The sequence below is a fragment of the Xiphophorus hellerii genome, chromosome 23 (assembly GCF_003331165.1).
Source record: "Xiphophorus hellerii strain 12219 chromosome 23, Xiphophorus_hellerii-4.1, whole genome shotgun sequence".
In the NCBI taxonomy this organism is placed as follows: domain Eukaryota; kingdom Metazoa; phylum Chordata; class Actinopteri; order Cyprinodontiformes; family Poeciliidae; genus Xiphophorus; species Xiphophorus hellerii.
Window position 1 is genome coordinate 10,536,522 of NC_045694.1, and position 26,848 is coordinate 10,563,369.

A 26,848-nucleotide genomic window follows, 5' to 3' on the forward strand; every position below is an offset into this window, starting at 1 on the left:
TCCAGAAGGCTGATATGAAAATGAGCAGGAAGAAAAAGAGGAAGTAAGCTGAGCCGATTCCTCTCTGTGGGTGTGTTTTAACTTCTTGCATCACAGACTATCACACATTTTATGAAGAGCAAGCAGAAGCTTCATGTCACAGTTTTTAGGTGCGCTGTGTTTGTCTGATGCTTTGGTGTTTTCAGGTGCAGGGGTAAGTGACCACACTGATTAAAACACTGTGCTGTGAGGTCAGTCTGTATTTTCAGCCATTTCTGGTTTAAAAAGGTGTGTATTCTCAAGAGGTCTGAAGATACAGCTGATTGTGTATTTAACTAGCCCTGAAACTCGTACGTTTATATGCAAATTTTAAAATAGTTCGCACTAAAACTGCTGAAGCGCATTCTAGAATAATTATTTCGGTATCTTATGTTTGTGAAATGCATGTTCATACAGCTACATCAGAAGATGAATAAAGAGATTAAGCTGATCAGATAGTTTCATGTGGTTAGAGACTTAAGTTCAATTCTGCCAAGAGTAACATTTCCAGAAGAAGATATTTCACAGATCAACTCAAGCTTAAACTGGTGGCTGAAAGCATTTTTGTCTCTTCTATATTTGCTCACTGGGAATTTTTTTCTAATGTACTTATCTGTAAGGAAACAGCAGGGAAGAGGGCATCTTGGGACATTCCTGTTTAAAGTGTTTTAAGCTTTGGCTATGTTTCCTGGCATTTATTATTATTTATTTCAAACTTTCAAAGTTTGAAATAAGTTTGAATTAGCCTGTAGGATTGTTTCCTACACGCTAATTCCTCGTGACCACATAAAAAAACAAAAAACGTGTAAGACATTGAGCTAAAACTGCCAATGCAATGTGTTTTATTTGAAAAGAATGTGAACATGTATGGTATTAACTTTGACAAGGTCTACAGACTCACATCGTGTATTTAAATTGTGCAAATTACCGTTTTGTCAGGTAGAAGTGCTGCAGGGTATTGGGTTTCTTCTCCCTTCATATTTCAGTGTAACCCTGATGCAACTTCCCTCTTTAGTTTGCCTGTGTCAGCCACCATGAGTCAACTCTCTTTAAAAAAGACAAAAATAAGTACCTTTTTTGGTAGCAATGGTGTATATCAAATTATAATTTATGGTTTAAAATGTTAAAATGCTATAGAGCAAATGGACCAGAATCAGATTATCTGAGCTGCAGGGTAAGTGATGTGAAAAAACAATGGTGGTGGCGAATGAGGAATGGGTAAACAATGTTTCTCAGAATGGGGAACATCACTCTCCGACTATGACGGCACAAACAAGGCTAACGAGTGTTGTCGCTGCTGCGTTAAGAAATGTCACCGTCCTGGTGATAGCAGGGAGTGACTGAAGCCTCTTGTAGAGTTACGGTTCCAGTTCAGATGATAGAAGGAAGTGCTCACAGGCCCAAAATAGGTTTAGACTGAACTGCAAACACATCTGACAGAGACTCACTCACTGTGAGCTTTCAGCTGTGTGATGAAAACCGGAGGCTGGCACCGTTGAACCGCCTTCCACCATGAGACACTTACTGTGTTTCAAGAGAGAAGAGGTCTGTGGATGCGGTACCACCTCTGGTTCTGCAACGGTTTCATCCAAAGCAATCTTTACAACACACAGACTCAGCCATTAGCAGAACATTTATTACATTTAGATAAATTATTGAGTCACAATAAAAACAATTTTATAACAAGTAACCCAAAATTAGGTTACTTTAAACAATATTTTATATTTTTTCTGTAATATAAAAGTGTTATTTCTATAAGCTCTTCTTATAAAGTATATATCAGAAGCTTGCCTGTAACCTAACAAGTTAGCATTTCTGGTTTTGGAGGTGAAACTTTCAGTTTCTGTGTTGCAAGGTGGCAAAAAACAGATACAACACAGCTGCCATAAACTTAAATGACACCCTGGTTAATTTGCCTGTGTATCTTTAATCTGTTTATTATACATCGCAATAAATGTGTGTCAAAGAAAGGTTGCTTTATGATACTTTATACGAGGTAATCCAGGTGAACACGTTTCATGTTTCTCCAAACTCCGAGAACCTTCGTGCGATCAAGTTCTGGATCTTTGAATCTGATGTTCCTAATTTGAAGTACGAGCTCATTTGATTTTGTTTTTGTTTTTTTTTTCTAGTGAGAAACAGATAAGCAGACATTTAAATTTGGTATGATTTTCTTATCATGTTTAAAACAACACAGAAACATAAAGGAAGTTTACTTACATAGCACCATTTGCACTCTGGGTAATTCAAAATACTTAACAGGAAAACAAAGGACCAGGAGTGAGAAGCAAACAAATCAAAAAGATTGCATACAAATAAAAAAAGTGTAAAATGACCCATCTTTTATCTAATTCCTAGCAGCCATTGCTTTTCATGACAGTCGGAGGCATTTTTTCCCCTGTCCTATTTGTTTGTCCCATTCTGTCAATAACTCTCAACTTTGTGCAAACTGAAGGGTGGATGGTGGCAGAATATGAGAAAACAGGCCAGTTTTTTTGTGTCTATTAGTTATAAAATGCTTGTATTACTTTACATTTGAAATACAACTTTCTGTTTGTCCAGTCCATCACAAGACAACACAGAGACAAACAGGACAGACAACCACACTCATACACATACCTAAGGGCAATTTGGAGAGACAAATTAACCTAACAGTCATGTTTTTTGGAGGAAGATCCAAAGAAAACCCAGGCATGTATGAGGAAAATATGCAAACTTCATACAGAAAGACCATAAAACCCAGGACCTTCTTAGTGCAAGACAACAGTGCTTTTGTATTACGGCATTCTAATGAGAAAATCTGATAACAAAATGTTCTTTCTTTCTTTCTCTGCACCTCAAACATGCTGTTTCACGTAGGTTTTTGCCACAAAATCAACGTAGGTGAACAAGAACATTTCTAAAATCATGATGACTTCAAATTAAAAAAGACCAAAACCTTCCTCCCTATTATAAATGGGCACTGATGTCACGACTAGAAGTATACGGTTCACTAGCACAAGCTAAGGAAAATCAAACAAACACTTTTTTATTTGTTTGATCTTCATCACTAATTTCTGATTCGCAAATGAAATTACTAAAGCAACCATAGGCTATTTATTTTGGGGGGTTTAGATTACAAATTCCCAAAAGTAAGTCATATTTTACATCTCTGCCATATTGTCACAGCTGAGGAAAACAGATATGCCAAAGGGGGAAATGCTGGAAACAAAGGGAGCTGCTTGCACGAAATGCAGAGTTTATGCAAACTAACTTTTAATCAGTCACTGATATGCAGTCATGATGAAAGACTCTTCCTTGCTTTGCAAATCTATAATCTGTTATAGCAGCATTGCTGTGACTGCGAAAAGAGAGTAGGCACTCAAACATTCAGTGGAAGGAACTTGAACAGCTGAATTAGAAACATAAGACCCAGTGGTGAAGGGTGTGACTTACAACACAAAAAGAGACGGCAGTTAAGTTACTGTTTCACTCCATTCTGCTACCATAAAATGATTAACTATCGATCACTTGTTTCTTTGCAGATTAAGCGAAACTGAATCATGTCAGACAGTCTAATGGAAGAAATCTTCATCAAACGATCTCAGCAGAAGAAGAAGACCTCTCCTCTAAACTACAAGGAGAGGTGGTTCATTCTCACCCAGGAAAAAATAGCCTACTATGATTTTGACTCTGAGAAAGGGGTGTGTACCTGAAGACAAACTGAGCCACATTTAAGATTATTTTGGGTGGTAACCTTAAGTCTGAATTCTTTTTTTTCTTCTGCCATTTGTTGAGCAGAAGCGGAAAGGTTTAAAAGGGGCGGTGGACATAGAGAAGATTAAGTGTGTGGAGACGGTCCAACCAGAACCCAACGCCCCACAGGAGCGCATGTATGCATTCCAGGTAGATCTTTTCTCAACATACTCTTCAGAAATAAACTAAAATATAAAGTTCACTTGGTTTAATTTTTAACTTCTTCAAGCTTAAAACTGTTGAATTATCACCACGTTATAATCAGCTGCATTCAAGATGCATCACAACAAACCATTTTAACTTGTTTTTTTCTTTTCAAACTAAAACTGCAAGTGTCTGAGTTTGTGAAAGTCCATTCTTAAGAAGTGAAACTTTTTCAGATAACAAGGGGCTTTCAGAAGCAGTCCAGGTGCCACTTTTTAAGTAATGAAAGTAAGAAAGTACCATGAGCCATCAGGGAAATCAAAAAGTTTATCCTGTTAATAACTCACCTGAGAAGTAAAGCAAATTAGAAAGATTCTCTAAAAAAATGTATTTAAAAATCAATTTTTTTTAAATGTCCTGCTCTTATCTTCTTTTAGTTTGATTTAACTGACAAATTGTATTTGTTAAGAAAAAAGTAAAAATGTAAGAATTTGTGTATAACTTTGCAATGCCATGTTTAAAATGTCCCAAGTTTCAAAAAACTATTTCGAAAGAAAAAACATTTACAATCACAATTTAGAAGGTAAATTGTGACTCATGAAAGTTTCTTCAAACTGTGGGATTCCTCAAGGATCAATACTTGGAGCAGAAATATTTTCATTTTCTGTACTTTTAGCAGGCATCACTCAGATTTTAACTGCCTAAAATAAATAAAATATGGCTGGCTGATAATAATATATATTTTTAAGTTTAAGTAAAATAGAAACAATGATTGTTAGTCTAAAATATACTTGAACATCAGCCAAGCAATTGATTTCTTTAATACAGCTACAAAGTCCAGCGTTCAGTACTTAAAACTAATTAAACTCTGAACTTAAAATTAAAATCTATATCACAATCTTGCTTCTTTTAGTTAGTTAGTTTAGTTTTAGTTGTTGAATCCACTGAACTTGAAACTATTGTTAATTGTATAATCCCATTTATTCGACTTGCCGGAAGAGACAAAGCTTTTCTTTTTTTTTTCAAGTCATAAAAAAACAGCAGCTATTTCTTGTGACAGTCTGCCATACAGTATGTGATAATACATATCCAGTTGTATCTAGCCAACCTGCTAAACTCAAAATTCACATTAAAATATTACCTTCAGTCTCGTATTTCTGTTTACAAAACCAAATTTTTGTAAGTGTTTCCAGCATATCTGATTTTGCACTGTACTTTATAACTATGTCTGTGAAAGGCACTGTCAAAACGAAACATTTATTCATTGTTTATTTTATTTCCTAGTGCAACAGTTTTAGAAAGTATGTAAAGATGGTATTACTTGAAGAACAAAACATTGCAGGAGGACTCGGACTCTTTCAGGTTCCTGTATGTCTCAACAATAAAGAGAGAGAGAGAGAGAACTTAGTAGTTGATACTGCATGGCTGGTTGAAGGATGTGGTTTAACTATTTGTTTTATATTTACTCACATGAAAAAATGTCTTGTTTTGAAGTTGGAAAAAGGTACAGACAAATCCATAGAAGTTCAAAATTTCATCTAGGACCTGGAAGGGCTGAATGGGAAATCTCATCCACCCGTACATCAAAATCTAAGATGGCTGCCTTAATATAAAACATTGTGATATCTATATAAGAATGACATGTTTCTTTCCACTTCTGTCGATATGCATCTCATTAAGTCAGTCTAGCATACCACTTTTTTCAATAAACGTGTTTCTACAGGTTTTGCCACTCTTTCGTGCCCAATCACCACCATTTTGTCAATTTCCTATTTCCATTTCATATCCATAACCAAACCAGTTCATATCCATGCTCTTATGCCATTAGAAATTACTTTCGTTGTAGCTATTGATTTTATGACTTTCATCGCAATATCAAAAAATGCTCAAATCAAACATATAATGTTTGTAAATAATCTATATTACACTCTTTTGGTTCTGATCCAGGTTGCACCGCTTGACTCTTATTATGACACCTTATCAAACTGAATAAATAATAATTACATCTATGAAGGGAAGCAGTTATCCAAACCAACCTGATCATACGTAAAAATATAATTGTTCCCCTTGTTAGATTAGGAATAAAAATGTGATTGACAACCTGTTTGAAAAGCTGGCATCAAATTCACAAGTCACATTCAGAATGATTTCTGTTCACTTAACAAGAATCTCTCTGACAAAAGGAAGTGGGTCAAAAAGCAAGACATCATGCTCCTATCTAAAAAAAACAGCTGAGAAACAAAGATTATGACACATATCAGTCTGGAAAGGGTTGCACTACTGGTTTTTGAACTTGGCACTGGAAGATAATTAGAATTGCGTGAGACGTAAATGGTACCCAGTACAAATAGCGACTAGGATATATTTATATAATGACATCCAATACAGTTTTTTAAACCTTTCAAAATTATAAATATCCTGTTTCCTCAGGGTACTGTTAAAAACATCCCAAAGTTCTGCTATTGGTACTGGAAGCAGATTTTGAGAACAGTAGTTTTAATTGATTCTGTTTTTTTCCACAGATCATTTATGATGAAGGGCCGTTGTACATCTTCGCAAAAACTGACGACATCCGAGCATTGTGGATAAAGAAGCTAAAAGAATGTGAGTAAAACAGATTTAGCCTTCAACGTTGTGTTCATCTGATAAACTTATCTCAACATCTTGGGTGACAGAGGAGTTGGATGTTCATGCAAATGCTGTTTTTATGTAAATGTGCTGTGCATGAATTCATGTGTGCTAATGTTGCTCATAGTGGTCCGCTTCAACAAAGATGTGATGCAGAAGTATCATCCCTGTTTCTGGGTGGATGGGGTGTGGCTTTGCTGCCAGCAGGAAGTTAAACAAGCTATGGGCTGCAAAGTTCTGGAAAGTTCTGCTAAAAATGGTAAGAGTGAGACTTCTGTCAGGGTTGAATTTGAAGTTGAATCAAAACATGAATTTTTGAAGTTTTAAATCATTGATCATCATCATTAAAAATAGGTTTTAAATCTTCACCGAGTCGACGAATGTCCAGAAAACCACTTCCCCCAACCCCAACAGAGGTATGCCCAGTTCATTTAGATTCATATTACAGACCAGTTTGTTCTGAATTTACTCAACAACCTAAAATTGTTTCAGGAAAAACCTGGTCGCCCTTTGCCTCCAGGACCACCTGAGCCTTCAGCACAGTCTGCAAGCATGACTGTAGTAGCTGAGTACGATTACGTACCAATGACTCCCCAGGACCTGGAGCTGAGGAAGGACGAGGAGTACACCATCCTGGAGAGGTCCGACGCCAACTGGTGGAAAGCTAGAGACAAATACGGGTGAGACAGCTTTAACACAGCAAAGCAAAACAACACAGATGTGCAGTAATGGATTTACACAAAAATATATTAATCCTAAGTGTTTTCATCCTTTTGGCCATAAGAATATGAAATAGGAACCATTTGTACCACGATGAGTAAAAAGAAAAAGGAACAACCTCAGAATATCTGAATACTTTGAACTTTAAAAATAAAATGCATTATGCTTCCAAAAGACATATTTTTTGATGATTTGACACTTTTGTGGACATCTTTTTTTCTGCAGGAAAGAAGGCTACATACCAAGTAATTATGTGGTGGAAGCAGAAAAAGGGCTTGAAAGATTTGAGTGAGTTAAAAAAAAGTGTTCTGCCAACAAATTGGTGTTTGATATTGTACATGTCTCTATTTTATTCAAGAGTAATCTTAATTGTTTGAATTATCTTAACTTTATTGTGTAACTCCATCACTTATAGTACATTCTTCTAATAGAGTAAAGTGATTATGATTATTACAGCTGGTACTGCAAAAACATGAATCGGAGTCAAGCAGAGCAGCTTTTAAAATCTGAGGTAAACACAATACTGCTTGATTTATTTGTTCATCCTTATATTAACTGTAAGAAGTTTTAAAATTATGAAACGTGTTTCCCTTCTCAGAACAAAGATGGAGGATTCCTGATACGAGACTCAAGCAAAGCCGGGAAATACACTGTGTCTCTGCTCACCAAAAGTGGCGTGTAAGTAACCTCACTGGGTTAAAACACTACTGTCATTTATATAGTTCATCCCCTGGCTCCACTCATGCATGAACCTATGAAAAGAAGAACTGTGCGTGCTGAAAGCGGAAACTGCAGACCACAGAGGGATGGAGATGTAAATTATTCATGCAAAACTTGGGCTAATCTGTCTGCAGAACAATTTTTTTTGTTCATCTCAGTTGGAAGCCAACTGTGGGTAACAGTGAGGAGATATTAGCTGCATAAATAAGACATAAATAAGACCTGTCTGACTTCATGTGATATTCTCGTTTTCTCTACAGGGAAACAGGTGGAAGCTGCAGACATTATAACATCTGCACAACTCCGCAGAGCCAGTTTTACCTGGCAGAAAAGCATCATTTCAACACTATCCCAGAGCTGATCAACTATCACCAGCACAACGCAGCAGGTCAATACTACATCTGGTCACTGTGACAGCCAAAATAACTCCTTTTATAAGCTGCACATAGTCTTACCTAACATTCGTTGCAAAAAATAAAAAAAAAACTAGAAATATTAAGATTTTTCTGATTAATTTCAGGGTTTATTTTGTGGCCTTACCTGTTGGTTCTGATTTTTTTTCTCATTACAATCAAACAATCATAGTTTTAAAAATGTGCTGCAAAAATCTGAACGTGGTAGCACTTTTGATTTTAACAACAAATGGAGGAATTACAAGACATTCCTCATTTACGCAACACAAGGCATGCATTTAATGCCATAACTCTAACAAAGTGCAACCATATATGGTCTTGGTTGGTTTATCGATAAACAAAATTTGCAGGATTGTCTAGAAATTAGACAATGAAGATTTTTTTTTGTATTTGACCCACTAACCTACAATTATGAAGTCAATAATAAGAAAATTGGCCAATTCTACAGTATGTTTTGACAGAAAGAACTCTAGAACTGGTTTGGTTCACTTACCTCCAAACATTTGTTGAGAACTGTGACGCCCATTTCCATCTGTCTTGAGAATCAAACATGTAGTAGTTTTATGCATCTCTAAATTTAATTCTTGTTAAGTTTATTACATTTCTTATTTTTATTTTTCTTCTGTGGAAAGGCTCAAGGTCATATAATGTGTTGCTATGACATTATTTCATCAGATCTTATTTGACAGGATGTACTTGAACCTAAAAAGGCACAAGTGTCTAAAGTAGATAAACAGGATATGTGAGGTTGTGTTTTTTTCATACCAAATCTCATTAGATGGGTTATTTACACCTAAAATTTATTTTTTTCTTAAAATTAATTGACAAGAAAACTATCAGTTTTGGCAGAATTATATATTAATGTAGTTTAAGATGTTGTATACCAGTAAAAGAATCATTGCAGAAATTATAAATAAGTTTTAAATTTGCTATACATTTTTGCTATAAATCTAAAATATAGTCAGTATTACTGAGACTAGAACTTGGCAGCAGAATGAGGAAGCTTACATGACCATAAATTATGTCTCTCCTACGATTCTGCATGTTCATACAAACATATTTGTTTACCTCGATAATCTATAACTTGGTTCCACAGTCCCTCTAGGTGCAGCTGCAGGTTTAATTTGCTAAAGCGCATTACTCTTACTAGATACTGACATACATAGCATGATGTTATGTTTTTTAGCTGAAAAAGACTCTCTTTATATCAGTTTAATTTATTTATATAGGTCATGGCCAACATAAAGTTGTCTTCAGGTCTTATAATGGAGATGGTTTCCTAGTCATAAGATACAGAAAATAAAAAATGCTGATTCAAGATAAGCTGTACAGGAAAATCAGCAGACTTTAGGCACATTTATATGCAGTTCTTTTTAACTTGCCAATGTGGTTTTGTTTTTTCCAATCACCAGGTATGGTCAGCAGACTGAAGTACATTGTATCCAATCGGGCACAACCTCCATCCACAGCAGGACTGGGTTATGGTAAGAGCACATTTGAACTATAATCAGTCAAACTTTCAAGTAATTCACCTCGCATGACTGGCGAGGCATTTATTGTTCTCTATCAAAACATAGCAGTTCCCCTAACTAATGTTTTAAAGCTGAAGGTATGACAACACATATTTTTCTAATTAAAAAGTGTTGAAACTAAATTTTCTCTGTACTCTAAAAATAAATATAACCACTTCTGAAGCACTTTTATAAGACACAATTTAGTCTCTCATATTTAGGAGCTTTAAAATAGAGTTTCCTAAATTGTTCTAGTGTGAAAATGGCTGATGCCGCCAGGGCACTATGTGGTATGAGAAACTTTTGACAAGACTTTTGAACACACAAAACAGAGATAAATATATTGTTACATACTCCAATTGCTAACATTGGTTAGCACAAAACAAAAAACAAAAAAAAACTAGAGAATCCAATTGTTTTCTAAGTCGGAACTAGAATGTTTTCACTCAGGTGAGATGCCACAAAAAACTGAAAGTATTGACCCTCAGTGATGGAGTAATTTTTGGCATCGTATTGAAAACATAATTAGTGCTAAAATCAAAAACCACTGAAATGTTTTAGTTGTCAGCTACCCTCTCCAAAGCTAATGCTATCTAAAATATATTTGAATAAGTTTAAATTCATTTTTCATTCAGGTATTGCGTCTTCTATTTCTGTTCTCTGTAACAGCAAAACATTTAAATATGATTGTTAGCATCCCCAATAATAACTAAAATGTGATGTTTTTGATGCTGTGTGTTTCAGTTTGCTGTTGAGTTATGTTTCTTAGTAGTTTAGCTAGCTGCTAATCTATTTGACGGTAGTAAATGTTGGGGAGTTTAATATTACAGTATTAGTTTGTCATGATATAAAAAGATACAAATATGAAAATATTTTAAATGGAGTTATTGCTACTGTCTTTATCTGTCATATGCAGTATATTACTGTCATATATATTTGGTCAATCTGACACATTGTTTTCACACATCTCTTCAAGGGAGCTAAAAATAAAGCTTGTTAATTTTACTTCTTAGCTTTTGCTGGCAAGTTTCAAGCACTGAAATGCATCTTACTTTTTTCAGGTGTTTGGGAGATCGACCCTCGTGATCTAACATTCATCAAAGAGCTGGGAAATGGCCAGTTTGGAGTGGTGAAGTATGGAAAGTGGCAGGGCCAGCATGATGTGGCCATTAAGATGATTAAAGAGGGCTCCATGTCTGAGGATGATTTCATAGAAGAAGCCAAAATCATGATGTAAGGCTACAGAACTTATGTGTCAAATGAGGAAAGCTATACCCCATACATGCTTTGAAAAAAAAACTTAACTTTCTCCTAATTTTGCTCAAACAAGGAAGCTTCGCCATGAGAATTTGGTGCAGCTGTACGGCGTCTGCACCAAACAAAGACCTATTTATATTGTGACTGAGTTCCTTGCAAATGGCTGCCTCCTGACATACCTAAAAGAAGGCCTGAAGCAGCACCCAACAACCGTCCAGCTTCTTGAGATGTGTAAAGACGTATCAGAGGGCATGGCCTATCTTGAAGTACAGCAGTACATCCACAGAGACCTGGTGAGCAACAAGGACATTCTATGAATAAACAGTAGCAAAAAATCTCAATCAATTCCAAATAGGGACAGGATAACCTGTGGTGTGGTATTACATGACAAGGCTAGAAGTTTAATGATTATGCTTGATCCACAATGTGTTGTTTGTTTTATCTTTAGGCTGCCAGGAACTGTCTAGTAGATTCTAATGGCACAGTCAAAGTGACTGACTTTGGTCTGTCAAGGTAAAGCGTTTAATGTGTAACAAAATGAAAAAAATAAAATAAGCACATGAGTGTACAATGTGGTGTTAAAAATCCTTTCCCATGCCCCTAGGTATGTTTTGGATGATGAGTACACAAGCTCAGCAGGCTCAAAGTTCCCAGTTCGCTGGTCGCCTCCAGAAGTACTGCTTTACTGCAAATTCAGCAGCAAGTCTGACATCTGGGCCTACGGTGAGAAGTCGCAGCTGTTTATTTCTTCATATCGACTGCCAGTAAAATTACAAGTATGGTAGTTTTGAACTTTAAAGGTGACTTTATTATCTGTTTATTAATTTTGAAAACTTTATCTATGGACTTTGTGTCTGGTTATGACAGTATCTTGTGCAGTGTTTAAACATAAAACATTGAGGCCAATATGCTACTTTTCCATCTGAATTAAGTAATTTTACAACCACAGACAAAAGATGTCTGAATACTGTCAGGTACTAAGCAGACAACAAACTTTAGTGGACATTCAGAAAGCCTGGAAAGAGGTGACAAATGATAATGACTCAAGACTTTTGTAAAGCATCGTTTCTTTCAACTCTTTAAACATTTCTTTGTTTGTTCTTTATCAGGCGTTTTAATGTGGGAGGTGTACACTCTGGGGAAGCTTCCATATGAACGCCTCAACAACACGGAAATAGTGGATCAGGTGTCCCGAGGCCTGCGCCTTTTCCGTCCACAGCTGGCCAATGAGAAGATCTACAGCATCATGACAAGCTGTTGGTCTGATGTAAGCTCTTTTCCTCTCACACTCTGAGCCTCAGAAAATACTGAAATGAAAAAGGTTAACAATCAATATTCGCCTTTGTTTTACAGAAAGCAGATGAGAGACCCACCTTTCAGGAGCTGGCACTGACTGTCCAGGATTTGCTGTATGAACTCCAATAGACCTGAGAATAATTTATGTAGCACAAAAAACCTCTCTGATCCCCAGAGAATAGCTCCTCATGGGTCCCTGAAGACAAAGCATCATTAATACAATTGAAACCTTCAATGTGGGAGTGAGCAGCATTTAAAGGCTTATCTAGAATGTGAATAGGTTTAATGCAAATGTCACTTTTAGTCACCAGCTTTCACATCACATTAATAAAAATGCAGTCCTATGAATCATATTTAGATTTTTTTATATATTATACTGAAGGTTGCTCAATTAAAACATGATATTTTTTGTTTCTTGTACTCTGTGAAATCATTGCAAACACCTTTGTATGTGAAAATAAGCTTTGTAAGCTAATATGTGTTGCACAAATAAACACCAAGTAAGAAGGGCTTGCAAATGTATGAAATACAAATATCAGCAATGTTCAGTTTATATTCAATCTATTTGCACAAGCATTTTTAAACAAAGCAGATGGTAATTTTTTTTTTTAAAAAGCATAGCAAAATATCCGGAAGCATTACTGATCTTAAAAAAAACATTCCTCCTTTATCCATCCATTACTTTCCTCTAACAAAGCTAATAAAATACCACAAAAAGCATAAACATTCAAATACTATACAATAAATAGTAAAATTAATACATACTTTATGTTTCTTAAAGAAAGAGAGAGTTTAAATACACCAAGTCCCCCCCATTTTAACAGCACTAATATGTTCAGTATTCTATATATTAATCTATAACATAGCTTGTAAGATATAAGTAATTATCTGACTTAGATTTTGAAAAATTCATGCAAAGTACAAGTTAGGTGAACGTAAACATATAAATACATGAAATGCAGGTCTGATGTATGCAGCAAGGCCGCCTTACATTTCATAAAAGCTTGTTTTTAGAAGGATGAGTGGATAGGTGCAGAAAACAAAAAACATTAAACAAACAGTGATAGGTGGACAGAGCCACCAAAAATTGTAATTCAATAAGAGCAGCATTACTTTGAATATTTTTGCCGAAGTAAAAGTAAAAGGTAGCTGTCCAAGGAATTACTCAAGAAAGAGTAAAACAATATTCTGTAAAAAGCTACTCAATTACTGAGTAACTAATCATAACATCTCATGTAATATAAAATAATGTCATCAGACAAACAGAAAAATATAAATTTATGTGCAAAATCTAATAATTTAAAAACTAGAATGAAAAATTTAACAGAAAGGAATAATTCGATTACAAAATCACAAAAAATAAAAGGTGGAAACCCTTTCTAAATCCATTTGTTTCAAAATAGAACATATGAAATTAATACTTACAGAATTAAGTTAGTATTAACACTGTGTTCTACTTTACCCTGTTAGGAGAGAGTTAAGTGAAAGTAAAAAAACAATGCATTAAAACTACTCCTTTTTTAAAAAACTTTACTCAAGCAAATGTAGCAAATTACTATCCATCTGTGGTTGCAATTTCAGGCTAAGAAAGACTGATTAAAACGTGCCGAACGTCTTCTTTTATAAATATAATATAATATAATATAATATAATATAATATAATATAATATAATATAATATAATAAAACGTGTTTTTTAAGTACATTTTATAAAATACTTGGGGGGCTTCATGAAGTTACGTATACGTGACCTTCTGTTACAAAAACGCGCTTCGTGATTGGCTGAACGACTTCCGGCTTCCCGTTGTTCATTTCCACACGTGAAGGTCAGCAAAAAACAGCCTCCCGGCGTTTATAATTAGAGTAAATATCGGAACTTCGACGTTTTTTAGAAGATATGGACGGTCAAGGAGCTTCAGCGGACCCTCAGCTTCAACATTTCATCGAAATCGAGTCTCAGAAACAGAGATTTCAGCAGCTGGTGCATCAGATGACTGAGGTTTGCTGGGTAAGAGAGGAGTACAGTTCAGCATGTTGATTTATTTATTTTTTTTAAATCAATTTCTTTACAGCAGGGACTCGTGCAGTTGGAGCAGCTGTAGACAGATTACGTGGTGTGCTTATTGTAAACATGCAATTTTCTAAAGTAAATGCTATTTCCTAATAAACTGATAGCTGAACATATTGTTCATTATAGACATACGGGAAACTTAGACGCCGCTTCTCAGCTTAGTTTTATCTTCACATATTTACTTTCCGTCTGCGCTGCGTGGACTTTAATTAAAAAGATTGGCTATATTTATTTTCCCACTGTAAAATAAATATAGGCTGCTAACTCGGCTGACTAAAAACAAGAAAAACAGCGTAAATACAAAACTTTTTGATTTAATTGACATAATACAAGTAAATATTTTGCATATGAATCACAACATAGGATTCTTTTGACGCAAGCTGCAGGTATAATAAAAGGAGTTTAAAACGCCGCTGGTCCTAAACGCTTATTTGAAACGCGTCACTCAACCAATGCCACGCGCTTTTTCAATAGTTAAGCTTCAATTCAATTCAGAAATACTTTATTAATACCAAAGGGAAATTAAATATTGAAACTCATATCATCCAAGGTTCCAGAGTTGTTTTAGAGGCTGATGGCTGTGGTTAGGAAGGATCTCCTGTAGCAAGCTGTGCTGCAGCGTCGCTAAAGAAGCCTCGGACTGACGACACTGTGCTGTTGTAAGCAGTCTCATAAAGGGGTTGCCCAAAATTTTCTTGATTTTTATAAAGAGTCGATCTTTGAAGCACTTTTATAAGATATAATTTAGTCTCTTATGTTTGAGCTTTTTAATGGAGTTTCTGCTCTTTTTTTATTGATCGTTTTGCTGCACATTTTCACCTAGTATTTGAGTTATTTTATTATTGAAGCTTAGTATTGTTGCCTCCTACATAATATCTACCCAAACTGAAAAAACCCCCACTTAATTTATGCTCTTAACAATCTTTCTCACTGACAAGGACCATAAAATCATCTAAAACCCTGTTCTTCGTATTAGGGATAAACAGAAGATAAGAAAGGTGAACAGCATTATTGGCTTTTCTTAAGCATCTTAAGCTGGGACTTTCACTGTCCTGACTGATAGGTGTTTACACCAACAGACTGGTGTTTGTTTTACCATTTAAAGACTGGGGATCAATTTCTGTTTTGTTTTTTATTACTGTGTTTGTTATTCAGTGATAGCATTATACTCAGTGCGTTGTGTGTTCATGAAGTTGTGTAGTTTGTTTTTTTAATTTTACTTCTAAACTTGTTTGCGGTTGCTTAGGTGACCGGTTTACGTACTGGACTGTCGCATCCGCCTCAAAGCATTCAAACCTGTTTGTTGAGAATGAGGTTGAGTCGGTTTCCCTCACACACTACAGACTCTAGTCTTCACATTAACCGAATTTAATGCCGACTGGCCGCAACAAGTCTCCCTGAGGTGTGTTGTATTTACACCTGTAGGCCTCTGGGTGGCAGTGAAAGGGATAAGAAGTTTCATCTGGACCATGTTTTGTTTTTCCTGTTTGTGCGCTTTAAAATATTGAGCTAAGTTGTCTTAACTCCAGAAATAGTTTTTATTCACACTAAAATAGTTTTGTTTTTGTAATAGAATCAAATATCTTTGAAGGACAAATATTTTTTATTGCATTCATTTTTCTGTGTACAAGTATTAATATTTGAGTTTTAATTTATTTTTAGTAATCCTCTGCATCTGGAATGTAATTTAACAATTTTGTAGTAGTAGATATGTTAAAATAAAACTGATCAAACCTTTTGCAGTTTATCAAACTAATGTAGGTACAAATGCTTTTGAATATATGTCAATTTATTGCTCATTAGACTGTTTGTTTTATGTTTGTACTTAAATTATTTTAAAAAATAAAAATCTATTCATAAACATGACTCTCCCCAATGACTCCTAATAACACTGAATGAAAATAATAAAAACCTGAAAAATATCTTCAAATACACATATAATAAGTGTTTTTTTGGGATTTTTATTAATTTAGCATAACAGAATGTGCCTAAAAAGTATCAGTAATGTTTTTGGTCTGTTTTTCTTATTAAGTTGAAACCTTTGTGCTTTTTCTAAATATGTATCCTTCCACTTTTTGTGACTGTTTCATTTTTTTCTCTCTTTCAGAAATAAAATAGAAGTAAAGTAAACATTCTGTACAAATGACAACACATTAGATATTTATCAAAGATTACAAGTTATTTTTTCCTGGTTGGTCTTTTAACATTTGCATCTCCAAAAGTTTTATTTTTAAACTGAGGGCTTTACAGGGGAGATCCCTGGCTTAAATAGTGTGTAAAATGTATGTGTGTGTGTGTGTGTGTGTGCATCCTATCTCTTTAATCTAAACTAGGCTTTCCTGTAGTAGAATATAATAGAGTGAAGGATTTCCCTCTGTCTGTTTAACGTGAATCAGTCTCGAAAATGTTTCTTCTAATAGTTTATGTGTGTGTCTTTAGGAAAAATGCATGGATAAACCGGGACCCAAGCTGGATTCCAGGACTGAAGTCTGTTTCGTTAACTGCGTGGAGCGATTTATAGACACCAGCCAGTTCATCCTGAACAGACTGGAACAGACTCAGAAGAGCAGGGGAGGATTCTCCGAGACAATGTTGGACTAAAAACTGTAACTGGAAATTTGATAGAAAAAAAAGTGGAAAAAACAAAAAAAAAACACAGTCTGCACCTACTGGGAACGCTGTTTGGTCCCGGTACAGCTGTCTGTACAGTAAGGTGAAGAAGATTCCAGTCAGCTGGGAAACAGAACCACAACAAGTGTTACCTTGGAAACAAGTGCCTGACATCTAAACCATGTACAGACCTGGGTAAAAGTTTAGGGTTGTGTTTTGTGACAACAAGAAGATGAGTGTTGCAAAAATACTGAGGTGGTGGTTTGTTGCTGACTGTCAGCTTTTTGAATTCATGTAAGTGGAAAGTTCAGACTGTGAAGTTTGATTATGAGGAGATGTTTTTCAGATACATGGACCAAAAATCAATGTCAGTAAAATCACCCTGCAACCTCTTGACTGGAGATCAGTACTTAACAGACTGGACTGTAAATATGCAATAAACAAAATGCCAAATAAGTATGTGCATCCTTTTTAAAATGCTTGTACAATGTATGTAAGAAGTCTGCACACCTTGTCTAAATTCCCTGACTTTTGTGACGTAAGTAGAGCGATAATTTCAAAGCTAATCTTTATCTGGTAAAGCCACGTTTTGTTGATTTGTCTGTAGGTGATTTTTTTTTATGCTAAAAGATTAAGTTCCTCTTCCATCTTCCACTTTCTAACTGAAGCCTGAAAACCTGAAGGTTTTGTTTCGACACCGATTGATATTTGAAGCTCTTTCTACTTATTTTCTGGTAGTTTCACTCCCAAATAATGATGCTGCCACCACCATGCTTCATTGTGGGTTTTAATTATGTGCAGCAAACCAATTTGTTGGACCAACTTTAGTTTCATCATACTATAACATATTTTCTCACATGCTTTTTTGGGAATTTTGTGTAACAATTAGTATTTTGTAAAAGTGTGTGAGATCTTTTTGTTTGTAGATATTTGTCTTTGAGAAAGAGTTTTGTCTTCCACCCAATCATATGGAAAACAGTCGTGATTACCAGAAATTCCTGCAACCTGTTAAATGTTGCTCCTCCTGACCAGTTTTCTTCTTGATGTCATTGCTTCACATAATTAATAAAATGTGAGGGAGAGTTGTGAAATAATTAATTTTTTTACATCACAAAACCTGGCATTTTAACAGATATATGCAGACTTCTTACATCCACTGTAAGCTCTTTGTTTTAATGAGACTTTACATTAAAATTAAATATACAGCTTCGTACATGATATTACATTCTTTGATTTAGATTTTGAACATAATGCTGAGGTAATACTGTAGCTCACTAATATTCCTAAGAGCAAACATTTGCTCCACTAAGTCTTAGTTTTCTAATTACAGTAAAAATCACTAAACTATGTAGTGAATAAAACAAGTATTGAACACATCACAATAACTTATTTGTTTTGGTCTCTATGTATGGATTACTTGGGTTGCTACCAACATATGGTGAAAATTACATGTCAATAGCATCTTCAGAAATATGTTTACTATGAAAATTTGTGATGTGTTCAATGTTTTGCCTTCTGTATGTTGAAGCTTTCATTAGCCAAACACAAACACTTAACTTAAAAAACAGAAATATCAAAGACAGCAGTGAACAAAAATAAATTATGTTAAAAATATTTTGTCCCATTTTGTTTTGAACCAAAGTAAATGTGTGTAAGGCTATAAATGAGATCCATTACAGAGATATAAATGCTAAAGTAAAAAAGCAAATGTCCTCATCCAGTGTATTATGCTTTGCTTGAAAAAAATTGTAAAAGTTTGAGAGGCAAGGATGAGTATACTGGTGCTTTTTTCTTTTTATTCATGAGGCTCCTTTCTAGTCACCACCTCTGGCTGACAACTTTCTGTCATTATCTGCTTGCAAGTCATCATCAGGAAGAGCCATGTAAGGCTGTTGGCCTCCAACGGACCAGTAAGGGCTTTTCCTCAGGTATAAAGGGAGGGAGTCCACGCTAAACGTAATGTCCTTAAAGGCATGAAGGAGAAAAATCCCTAAAATGATGGTGAGGAAGCCGCTGATTGTCCCCACTACACCATCAAAAGTCATTTTTAACCACTCCTTGAATAAGATGGCCGAGCAAGCCATGACGGACGTGGTGAAGAAGACATAGTAAATCGGCGTGACAATCGAGGTGTTGTAGATGTCGAGCGCTTTGTTCAGGTAGCTGATCTGAATGCTGACGCAGATCGCCAGGCAGACGAGCAACGCCCAGAACAGGGGGTCCTTCAGCACCGCCGTCCCTGAAAACAGCTCTTTGATACCAATGCCAAGACCCTTGACACAAGAGACGGAGAGGGAGCCGATCACAGAGCAGATCAGGATGTAAACCAGGACATTCTTTTGTCCGAAGCGAGGAGCCACGGCAAAGATCAGGACCAGGCTGCTTCCAACAACACACACGGCAAAAACGATGAAACCTGGTGGGAACATTTCAGAAGGAACGTTAGAAAAACCCTGAGATAAAGATCCACTCATGGCTAATATCTGCTGTCAAGCAGATCCAAAATTAGGTACTTTCTTAGCTAAATTCTTAGCTAAGCCTGTCGCAATAAGTCTTGAATCAATCACATGATAAATTAAAACGGGCTTGATCATTTCTATTTGCATGATTGTATTTCTTGCGGGGGTTTTTTCTACCTGACTGCATGATAAAAGTCTTCAGTCTGGTGCTTGGGTCCCTTTTTTGAAGGTCAATTTTGTTTACAGAGATTTCAGTGTCCATTTTATTTGTTGTTTTGTTTGTTTATTTTGGGTATTTAAAATGTCTTCCAGTTACAATGTCAAATGTTCGTTATAAAATTAAAGCTTAATGATCTTCGAGAGGATGTACTTGCGTTACTATGCCATTTCTATTATATTACTTGAAAATGGTATCAAAACAATAATATCATTTATCGCAATAACTTCTGGGACAATTTATCATCCAGCAAAATTTGTTATCGTGACATTTAGCTATTGAGTATGGAAAGTAGCACATTTAGGCCCAACTGGTAGTAACTGGCCCCAGATGGCATCAAAGTGCAAATCACAAGCTTTGTGTAATATAAGCATCAACAGGTATTTGTGGTAAATGTACAATGCCTTAGCTGTGTGGAGATTTCAGGCAAATTTGCAAAAAAGTCTACAAGTTGTTAAAAGATTCCACAGTTACAGATAAAGACATGAGACTACCTGGGTCCTTCAGTTTCTCAGCCATGGCGCTGAGCGAGGCAACTTCCTCTTCTTGCGGCGCATGGATCACCATGACTGTGGAACCCAAGATGGAAAGCAGGCATCCAATCTTCCCGTGAATATTCAGCCTCTCATTTAGAAAGTACGACGAGAGCACAGCACTGGGAAAGTTATGGTATTGTTTGTGAAACTTTTGCACAAATATTTCAAAGCATTTTTTATGAAATCCAAAATACAATGAACAAATATTCTATTAGTTTTTCTCAGTTTCAGGTGAAGGTCAGGAGGTACATTTTTAATTATCTACTGATATTCCTTTTACAAATGTATGGAGGACTGATCCTGTCAAAACTGTCAATAAATAAGTGGAAAACTAAAACTGTAAATAAAAAAATTAGAAAATAAATATTTATATTTAAACCATACATTTTATTAAAATAAATGAACATATTTGGAAATAATTGTAATTATTCATTTCTGCATTTTTTTTTTTTTCAGTTTGGTTTCCTCATTTATTTATTTACGAATTTATAGATATTGCCAATTTTGGCAGGATCAGTTCAGATCAGAAGTAGCTAGACCATTTGAACTGACACACAAACAACATAAAGTTGCAGATAGCTATAAAATGCAAGGGCATGATTTATGGTTTGCAAACTGCTCTACAAATACAAATCTGAAAAGTGTGGCAGGAATCTTTTTAAGCCCCTTTTACCTTGATAATTCTAAATTAAACCATAACCTAACTGTGAGTAATTTTGAGAGATGGATACCTGACAAGTACGCTGAGCGCTCCGAGCGGGGTTACCAGTGTGGCAGGTGCAAACGCATATGCAGCGAAGTTGGCGCCCTCTCCTACTCCCACTACAGCACATCAGATACACCATTAGGTTGTCCGCTTAAATTCTGAGAAATTCTAATTCCTTCTACCCACATGTGTAAATGTGCTATTTAGGGGAATATGAATACCAGTACGAAAAAAACAAACAAAACAAAACCACAACATTTCACAATCATGACATTGTTTCTGTTCGTGGCTGATCGGCAATACAACACACACACACAAAGTGGAGAAACGTAGCTGGACCACAGTAAATCATACTCTTACTTGAAATGAGCCCAGCCCACCACAGCCATTCTTTCAGGTAAGCGTAGCCCCCCTGACCTGTAACATAAAAGCAGCAGTGTCATGGTAGTGAGAAGTGAGAAGCAGTGGTGCACTAGAACACACCTAATCCACAGAGGGTGGATATTCTCACACATGCTAATGTGGCTTGTAATTTTGTCTTGTATAGAAAAATGTAAAAAAATTATCAAAACAACAGCTTAAAATCTTAAACCAATATATGGTACCCTTAATTAATGTTGTCTACTAAATTTTAATTGGTTTATTTGGTAGGGACAGACATACAGCGACATAGACAAACTGAACAAAACAGCAGTCCCATGTTTACGTCATAGTGCAATGGCAACAGCTAATTCGCAGCACTTGTCCCTAGTGCTGCGATTTCATATTTTATTTAAAATAAAATATGAAATCTTGTATTTCGTTGGAAACTTTTGTTAATGAAATCCTTAGTAAGTACAATACTTGTAATTGTTTAAACTGTGTAGGTTACTGACTTTAAGCATACATGTATAAGAATGAACAAATAAAATTGGTATGTTAGCATTATTATATTATTAATACCCAATGGGCATTAAAAAAGAAACAATAACAGTTGGACAAAAGCTCTCAAAAAAAATCTCTTTCTCTCAGATATCAGACTTTTTGTCAGAAATTCTGAATTGTTTTTCTTAGAATTCTTAGACTTTAATGGGCCACATCAAAAAATCATTTAAATCAGACATGTTCCTAGATGGTTTGTTCTCCTCCTACATGAGCATTAAAGTCAGAAGTCTTCTTTTAACTAGTGGTCATAATCCTCTTCCGAGGTAACTTGTATTTCAGTAGGTTTTGTTTAATTATTTTAAGCACTTCGACCTTTATCATGGACTGTCACTACCTGCTCGCGTTGAGCCCTTGCTGGCCAATCGCAGCAGGCCTTTCTTTTTCAAGATGAAACTTGACCCGATAAAAACACTGGAGCTCACAGCCAGAGAGAGACCGATGTAGAAGTCCAAGCGGTTCACTTCCATCTGTAAAACCCCAAAAAACGTGAGTTACAATCGGATTAAAAAAAAACAACGAGTATGAAAGTCAAGTAGCAGATATCATATGTGGATATCACATGATTAAATGACACCCCCCGACTAGTATAGCCAACTTTTATAACAAATTAAAGTCGCTGTGCGATGAAACAAAAAACTGTTTCTGACCACATTACGCTGAAAACAGCATTTTCCAAGCGAAAAGTGAAACTGTTATTAAAATGTTTTACCTCGATTGTCGACTTGCTCTCATTTAGGTGACAACAGGAAGTGGAGCACCCGATTGGCCGAAAAAGGCTGGGTGTCACTGCGCTACTTCCTGGTGTTTGCTTTAGAAACGAAAAGACAAGTAGCCTGTGTACGCATCATTTCCAAGCTGGCGAAGCAAGTAGCACACGCAATAAATAAAATTGGCACTGAATAAATAAATAAATAAATAAATAAATATTTTATTTTCAAATACATTTATATATTTACAGTTTAATGTAATCATTTATTTACATATCATAATTTGTATTATTAATTACATTTATTTTTATTTATTTTCAAATAAATACGTTATTTGAAAATAAAAAACAAAAATAATATTGGCTGATATGAATATTATAACAAAAATTTACTAGGATTTTCTAAACTACAAGCTTAACTTCTAATTAACACAAAAAGGTTTAACAACATTTTTAAAAGTATAAAAATAAAATAGTATAACTTTATACTAAACAACAGAGATATTTTCTAAATTTATTTTACAAAGTATTTTCTATGTTTTGTCAATAAAGTTATTGAAAAAAATGTCAGTAGGAATCCCGTAATCTGATTGGTGGTGCAGTCCTTCCAGCGTTCTGATTGGATGGCGGGTTTTCGTTGAGAGATACCGGAAAATGTAAAGCAATGTTGCTACACACTCGTGTACAGTAGGTGGCGGTATGCACCTTAAAGTTGCTTGCGATCCACCATAATAGAAAAGAAGAAGAAGACAGATACCGGAAGAAGCGCTAACCTTGAGCAGCAGGCTAACCACATGCACAGTACACTCATGCAAAGGGATTTTTTTTTAAATGACTGAAACCTATTTCACTGAAGCATTTCATCACATCTGCCATGTAGGCTACTTGTTCTTAGCGGCTTTCAGCTCTTCACTCCATGGTTTGAGTTTCCTCGTCTTGTTGCAGTCGTCTGAGATGCAACGATGAAGTTTTCTTTTCTTACAGTCACCAGAGGCTGGAAGACTTTTTATAGATTCCAGCAAAGAGGAGTTTTTTCAGCAGACCAGAGACTGTGGAGCTCAGCTTTGAAATGCAGCAGCAGGAGCAGCAGTCAGTTGTGCAAAGAAAAGTGTTTCTACATAACAACCCCGATCTTCTATGTGAACGCTGCTCCTCATCTCGGCCACCTTTACTCAGCCGTGATTGCTGACTGCCTACACAGGTGGAAACTCCTGCAGGGTTTTGAGTCAAGATTTGCCACAGGTAAATCCTGCATCCTCAAAAAGTCCAAGTATTTGACTGAGATTGAATGTGGTAAACCAGCACAAAGTAGTGCATAGTTGGGTATTGAAAAGAACACGAGTTTCAGACTTATCTATAAAAATCTGAAAAATGCTATATAAAAACTTTTCGTTAAACCACTTTTTACTGTAATTACAAATGCAGCTTTTCATAGAGCACATCTCTGAAGCTTTGGTGCATCCAAAGTGTTATCATTAGTCTCCCGACTGATTTTCATAGTTTTTATGAAAAGTTAAAAGGCCTATTTGACACATAAGACAAACCGTATGGTGAGATGTTTTATATAGAGGACTGACCATGCCAAGCTTGAAAATTAAATTTAAAATAAGGAAATAAAAATAAAATATTGGATACATTAGAGGAAATTAATAATAAAGAGGGAATAAAACCAAATAAATGAGGGAATTAAATAGAAAATAAATGAGAACAGTTCTGAAGATATATGTGAGGAAATTTAAAATAAATAAGGAAAAGAAAATATGAGGAATCTTTTTTTTTAATTAACATATTTGCAAATGTTATTTATTTACACATTTTATTTTCAATCTGATTCCCTGTATTTGCTGTTTTATTTATTCATAGTCAGTATTAGCTCTCCATATTTTGTTACACTGTAGATTTAATGATTAATATAATAAAACCAATGTATATTTTTAAATCACAGGAACAGATGAGCACGGCCTGAAAATCCAGCAAGCGGCTGACGCTGCAGGGAAAGATCCTCTGACTTTCTGTACTGAAGTGTCTCAGCGTTTCGAAACTCTCTTCAGCAGCTGCAGCGTGTCCTTCACCGACTACATCAGAACCACAGAGCAGAGACACCGTCGGGCCGTGGAGCATTTCTGGTCAGTGCTCTGGCACAAAGGGCTCATCTATAAAGGAAGCTATGAGGGCTGGTACTCCACACAAGATGAAAGCTTCCTCATGCCATCGCAGGTCGGCGATGCTCTGGACCCATCGGGGAAGGAGGTCAAAGTGTCACTCGAGAGTGGACATAAGGTAAATGGAAATGTGAATGTGGAGGGCTCAACATTGACAAATAAATAAATGTGAAAATAAAATTGTATGTAAGGAAATTAAATTGGAAATAAATTTGGGAATATGTTGGAATTATCTATTTATACTTTTGTTCAACTTTATGTATTTATTTACTAATTTCCTCATTTTACCAATTTTTAAAATAAATTTATTTCCTCATTTATTCTTTGCCAATTTTGGCAATCAGTCTTCTATACTAGTACTCCATTACTGAGGTTTCATAAATTATGTTACTGCTTTACAGGTGGAGTGGATGAAAGAGGAGAACTATATGTTTCGTCTATCCTCTTTTCGATCTCTCCTCCTTGACTGGCTTGTGAAAAATCCCGGTGCCGTCCAGCCGGAGCGCTTCCATCAGGCCGTTCTGCAGTGGCTGCAGGAAGACCTTCCCGACCTCTCCGTGTCCCGCCAGAGGAGCCGTCTTCAGTGGGGCATACCGGTCCCAGGAGATCCTGAACAAACCATCTACGTATGGCTGGACGCTCTGGTGAATTACCTCACAGTTGTCGGTTACCCAGAGAAACACGAGCGGTGGTGGCACGTTGCCCACCACGTTATAGGAAAGGACATCCTGAAGTTCCACGCCATCTACTGGCCTGCTTTCCTTCTAGGAGCGGGGCTGCCTCTGCCGCAGGTCATCCATGTTCACTCGCACTGGACTGTAGGAGGGAGGAAGATGTCGAAAAGTTTGGGTAATGTTGTGGATCCTTTTGAGCACTCTCAGATGTTTACAAATGACGGCATGAGGTACTTCCTGTTGCGTCAGGGAGTCCCAGACACAGACTGCGACTACACTCACGACAAAGTGCTAAAACTTCTCAATGCGGAGCTCGCAGACTCTTTAGGTGGTCTGCTGAACCGCTGCACAGCTCCAGCCCTCAACCCAGCTCAGGTCTACCCTGCTTTCTGCAGTCATTCCTTCCCCAGAGACCGGCGTGGCAGAGCGGTGGAGGAAGATTATCACATGGTAGAAACTGTAAGAAGTCTATCCACTGTGGTAGAGAAGCACTACGAGAGCATGCAGGTGTATAAAGCTCTGGAAGCCATCAGCGCATGCGTGAGACAGACTAACGGTTTTATTCAGCGTCACACACCTTGGAAACTGGACAGGAGGGACAGCAAAGATGTCCGCTGGTTAGACACAATCATCCACTTGACTCTCGAATGCTTGAGGGTTTATGGGACTCTCCTGCAGCCGGTGGTGCCGGAAATTTCCAACAGGCTGCTTACTAGACTTGGTGTGCAATCACAAGAGAGAAGCTGGAAAGATCTGGACTTTTTGGGGAGATATTTCGGAACGGACTGTTCGTTTGAAGGGAGGCCATTGGGGTCAAACTGTGGGTTGCTTTTTAGCAGACTGGAAACTCAGAGTGGAGATAAACAAAAAACAATGAAAAGTAAAAAACCTGCACAGTAGTGGTGACTGGTTTCATGCAGTATTTTCATTTTAGCTGATATCAAATAGCCTTGGAACACAAAAATATATATTCAAGCTGTTACAATAAAATATCCTGACTTAAACTACAACATTGTGGGAACCTTTTTCTGCTTTACATGTTGAAACTATTTACTAGGCAATATAAAAGGTATAGTAAAAGATGAATGTCAAAATTAGTGACAGCAAAAAAGTAGATAAAATACAGAGTGAAATGTATCTCAAGAGCTTATTAGTGTGAATGCTGAAGGCATTCACATCTTGAGTTCCTCCACTATTTTCCATACATTTTACACCACTTATATTTTGTCCTATTTCAACCATTCAACTTTGAAAATATTCTGTTCATTCAGGACATTACAGCTATGTCTTTTATTACTGATATCTTCTGCCGTTTATAAAATATTCAGCGTTTTGTAATCAT

The 26,848-nt window shown here is 36.1% G+C and overlaps 4 protein-coding genes across 4 annotated transcripts; 3 read left to right on the forward strand and 1 right to left on the reverse strand.

Annotated features, from left to right (window-relative positions):
- The first annotated feature begins 82 nt into the window (after window positions 1-82).
- Window positions 83-12,952, forward strand: btk (Bruton agammaglobulinemia tyrosine kinase). The gene is made up of 18 exons (XM_032555720.1): window positions 83-193; window positions 3,543-3,701; window positions 3,799-3,903; window positions 6,420-6,501; window positions 6,653-6,784; window positions 6,880-6,941; window positions 7,018-7,205; window positions 7,471-7,533; window positions 7,702-7,756; window positions 7,844-7,923; window positions 8,226-8,353; window positions 9,791-9,862; window positions 10,951-11,122; window positions 11,220-11,439; window positions 11,595-11,659; window positions 11,751-11,869; window positions 12,256-12,413; window positions 12,500-12,952. Exons 2-18 carry the CDS (start codon window positions 3,561-3,563, stop codon window positions 12,569-12,571), a joined length of 1,914 nt encoding a protein of 637 aa, XP_032411611.1. The 5' UTR covers window positions 83-193; window positions 3,543-3,560; the 3' UTR covers window positions 12,572-12,952.
- A 1,279-nt stretch (window positions 12,953-14,231) lies between these two features.
- timm8a (translocase of inner mitochondrial membrane 8 homolog A (yeast)) lies at window positions 14,232-17,579 on the forward strand. The gene is made up of 2 exons (XM_032555460.1): window positions 14,232-14,449; window positions 16,952-17,579. The coding sequence occupies exons 1-2, from the start codon at window positions 14,339-14,341 to the stop codon at window positions 17,111-17,113; spliced, it is 273 nt and encodes a 90-aa protein (XP_032411351.1). The 5' UTR covers window positions 14,232-14,338; the 3' UTR covers window positions 17,114-17,579.
- A 616-nt stretch (window positions 17,580-18,195) lies between these two features.
- On the reverse strand, window positions 18,196-22,794 carry LOC116714730 (magnesium transporter NIPA2). Its single transcript, XM_032555459.1, has 6 exons — window positions 22,674-22,794; window positions 22,299-22,431; window positions 21,401-21,457; window positions 21,066-21,156; window positions 20,293-20,453; window positions 18,196-19,538 (listed from the first exon to the last, which is right to left on the reverse strand). Exons 2-6 carry the CDS (start codon window positions 22,429-22,431, stop codon window positions 18,937-18,939), a joined length of 1,044 nt encoding a protein of 347 aa, XP_032411350.1. The 5' UTR covers window positions 22,674-22,794; the 3' UTR covers window positions 18,196-18,936.
- A 470-nt stretch (window positions 22,795-23,264) lies between these two features.
- mars2 (methionyl-tRNA synthetase 2, mitochondrial) lies at window positions 23,265-26,516 on the forward strand. Its single transcript, XM_032554379.1, has 3 exons — window positions 23,265-23,912; window positions 24,616-24,950; window positions 25,234-26,516. Exons 1-3 carry the CDS (start codon window positions 23,633-23,635, stop codon window positions 26,404-26,406), a joined length of 1,788 nt encoding a protein of 595 aa, XP_032410270.1. The 5' UTR covers window positions 23,265-23,632; the 3' UTR covers window positions 26,407-26,516.
- Window positions 26,517-26,848: the final 332 nt, after the last annotated feature.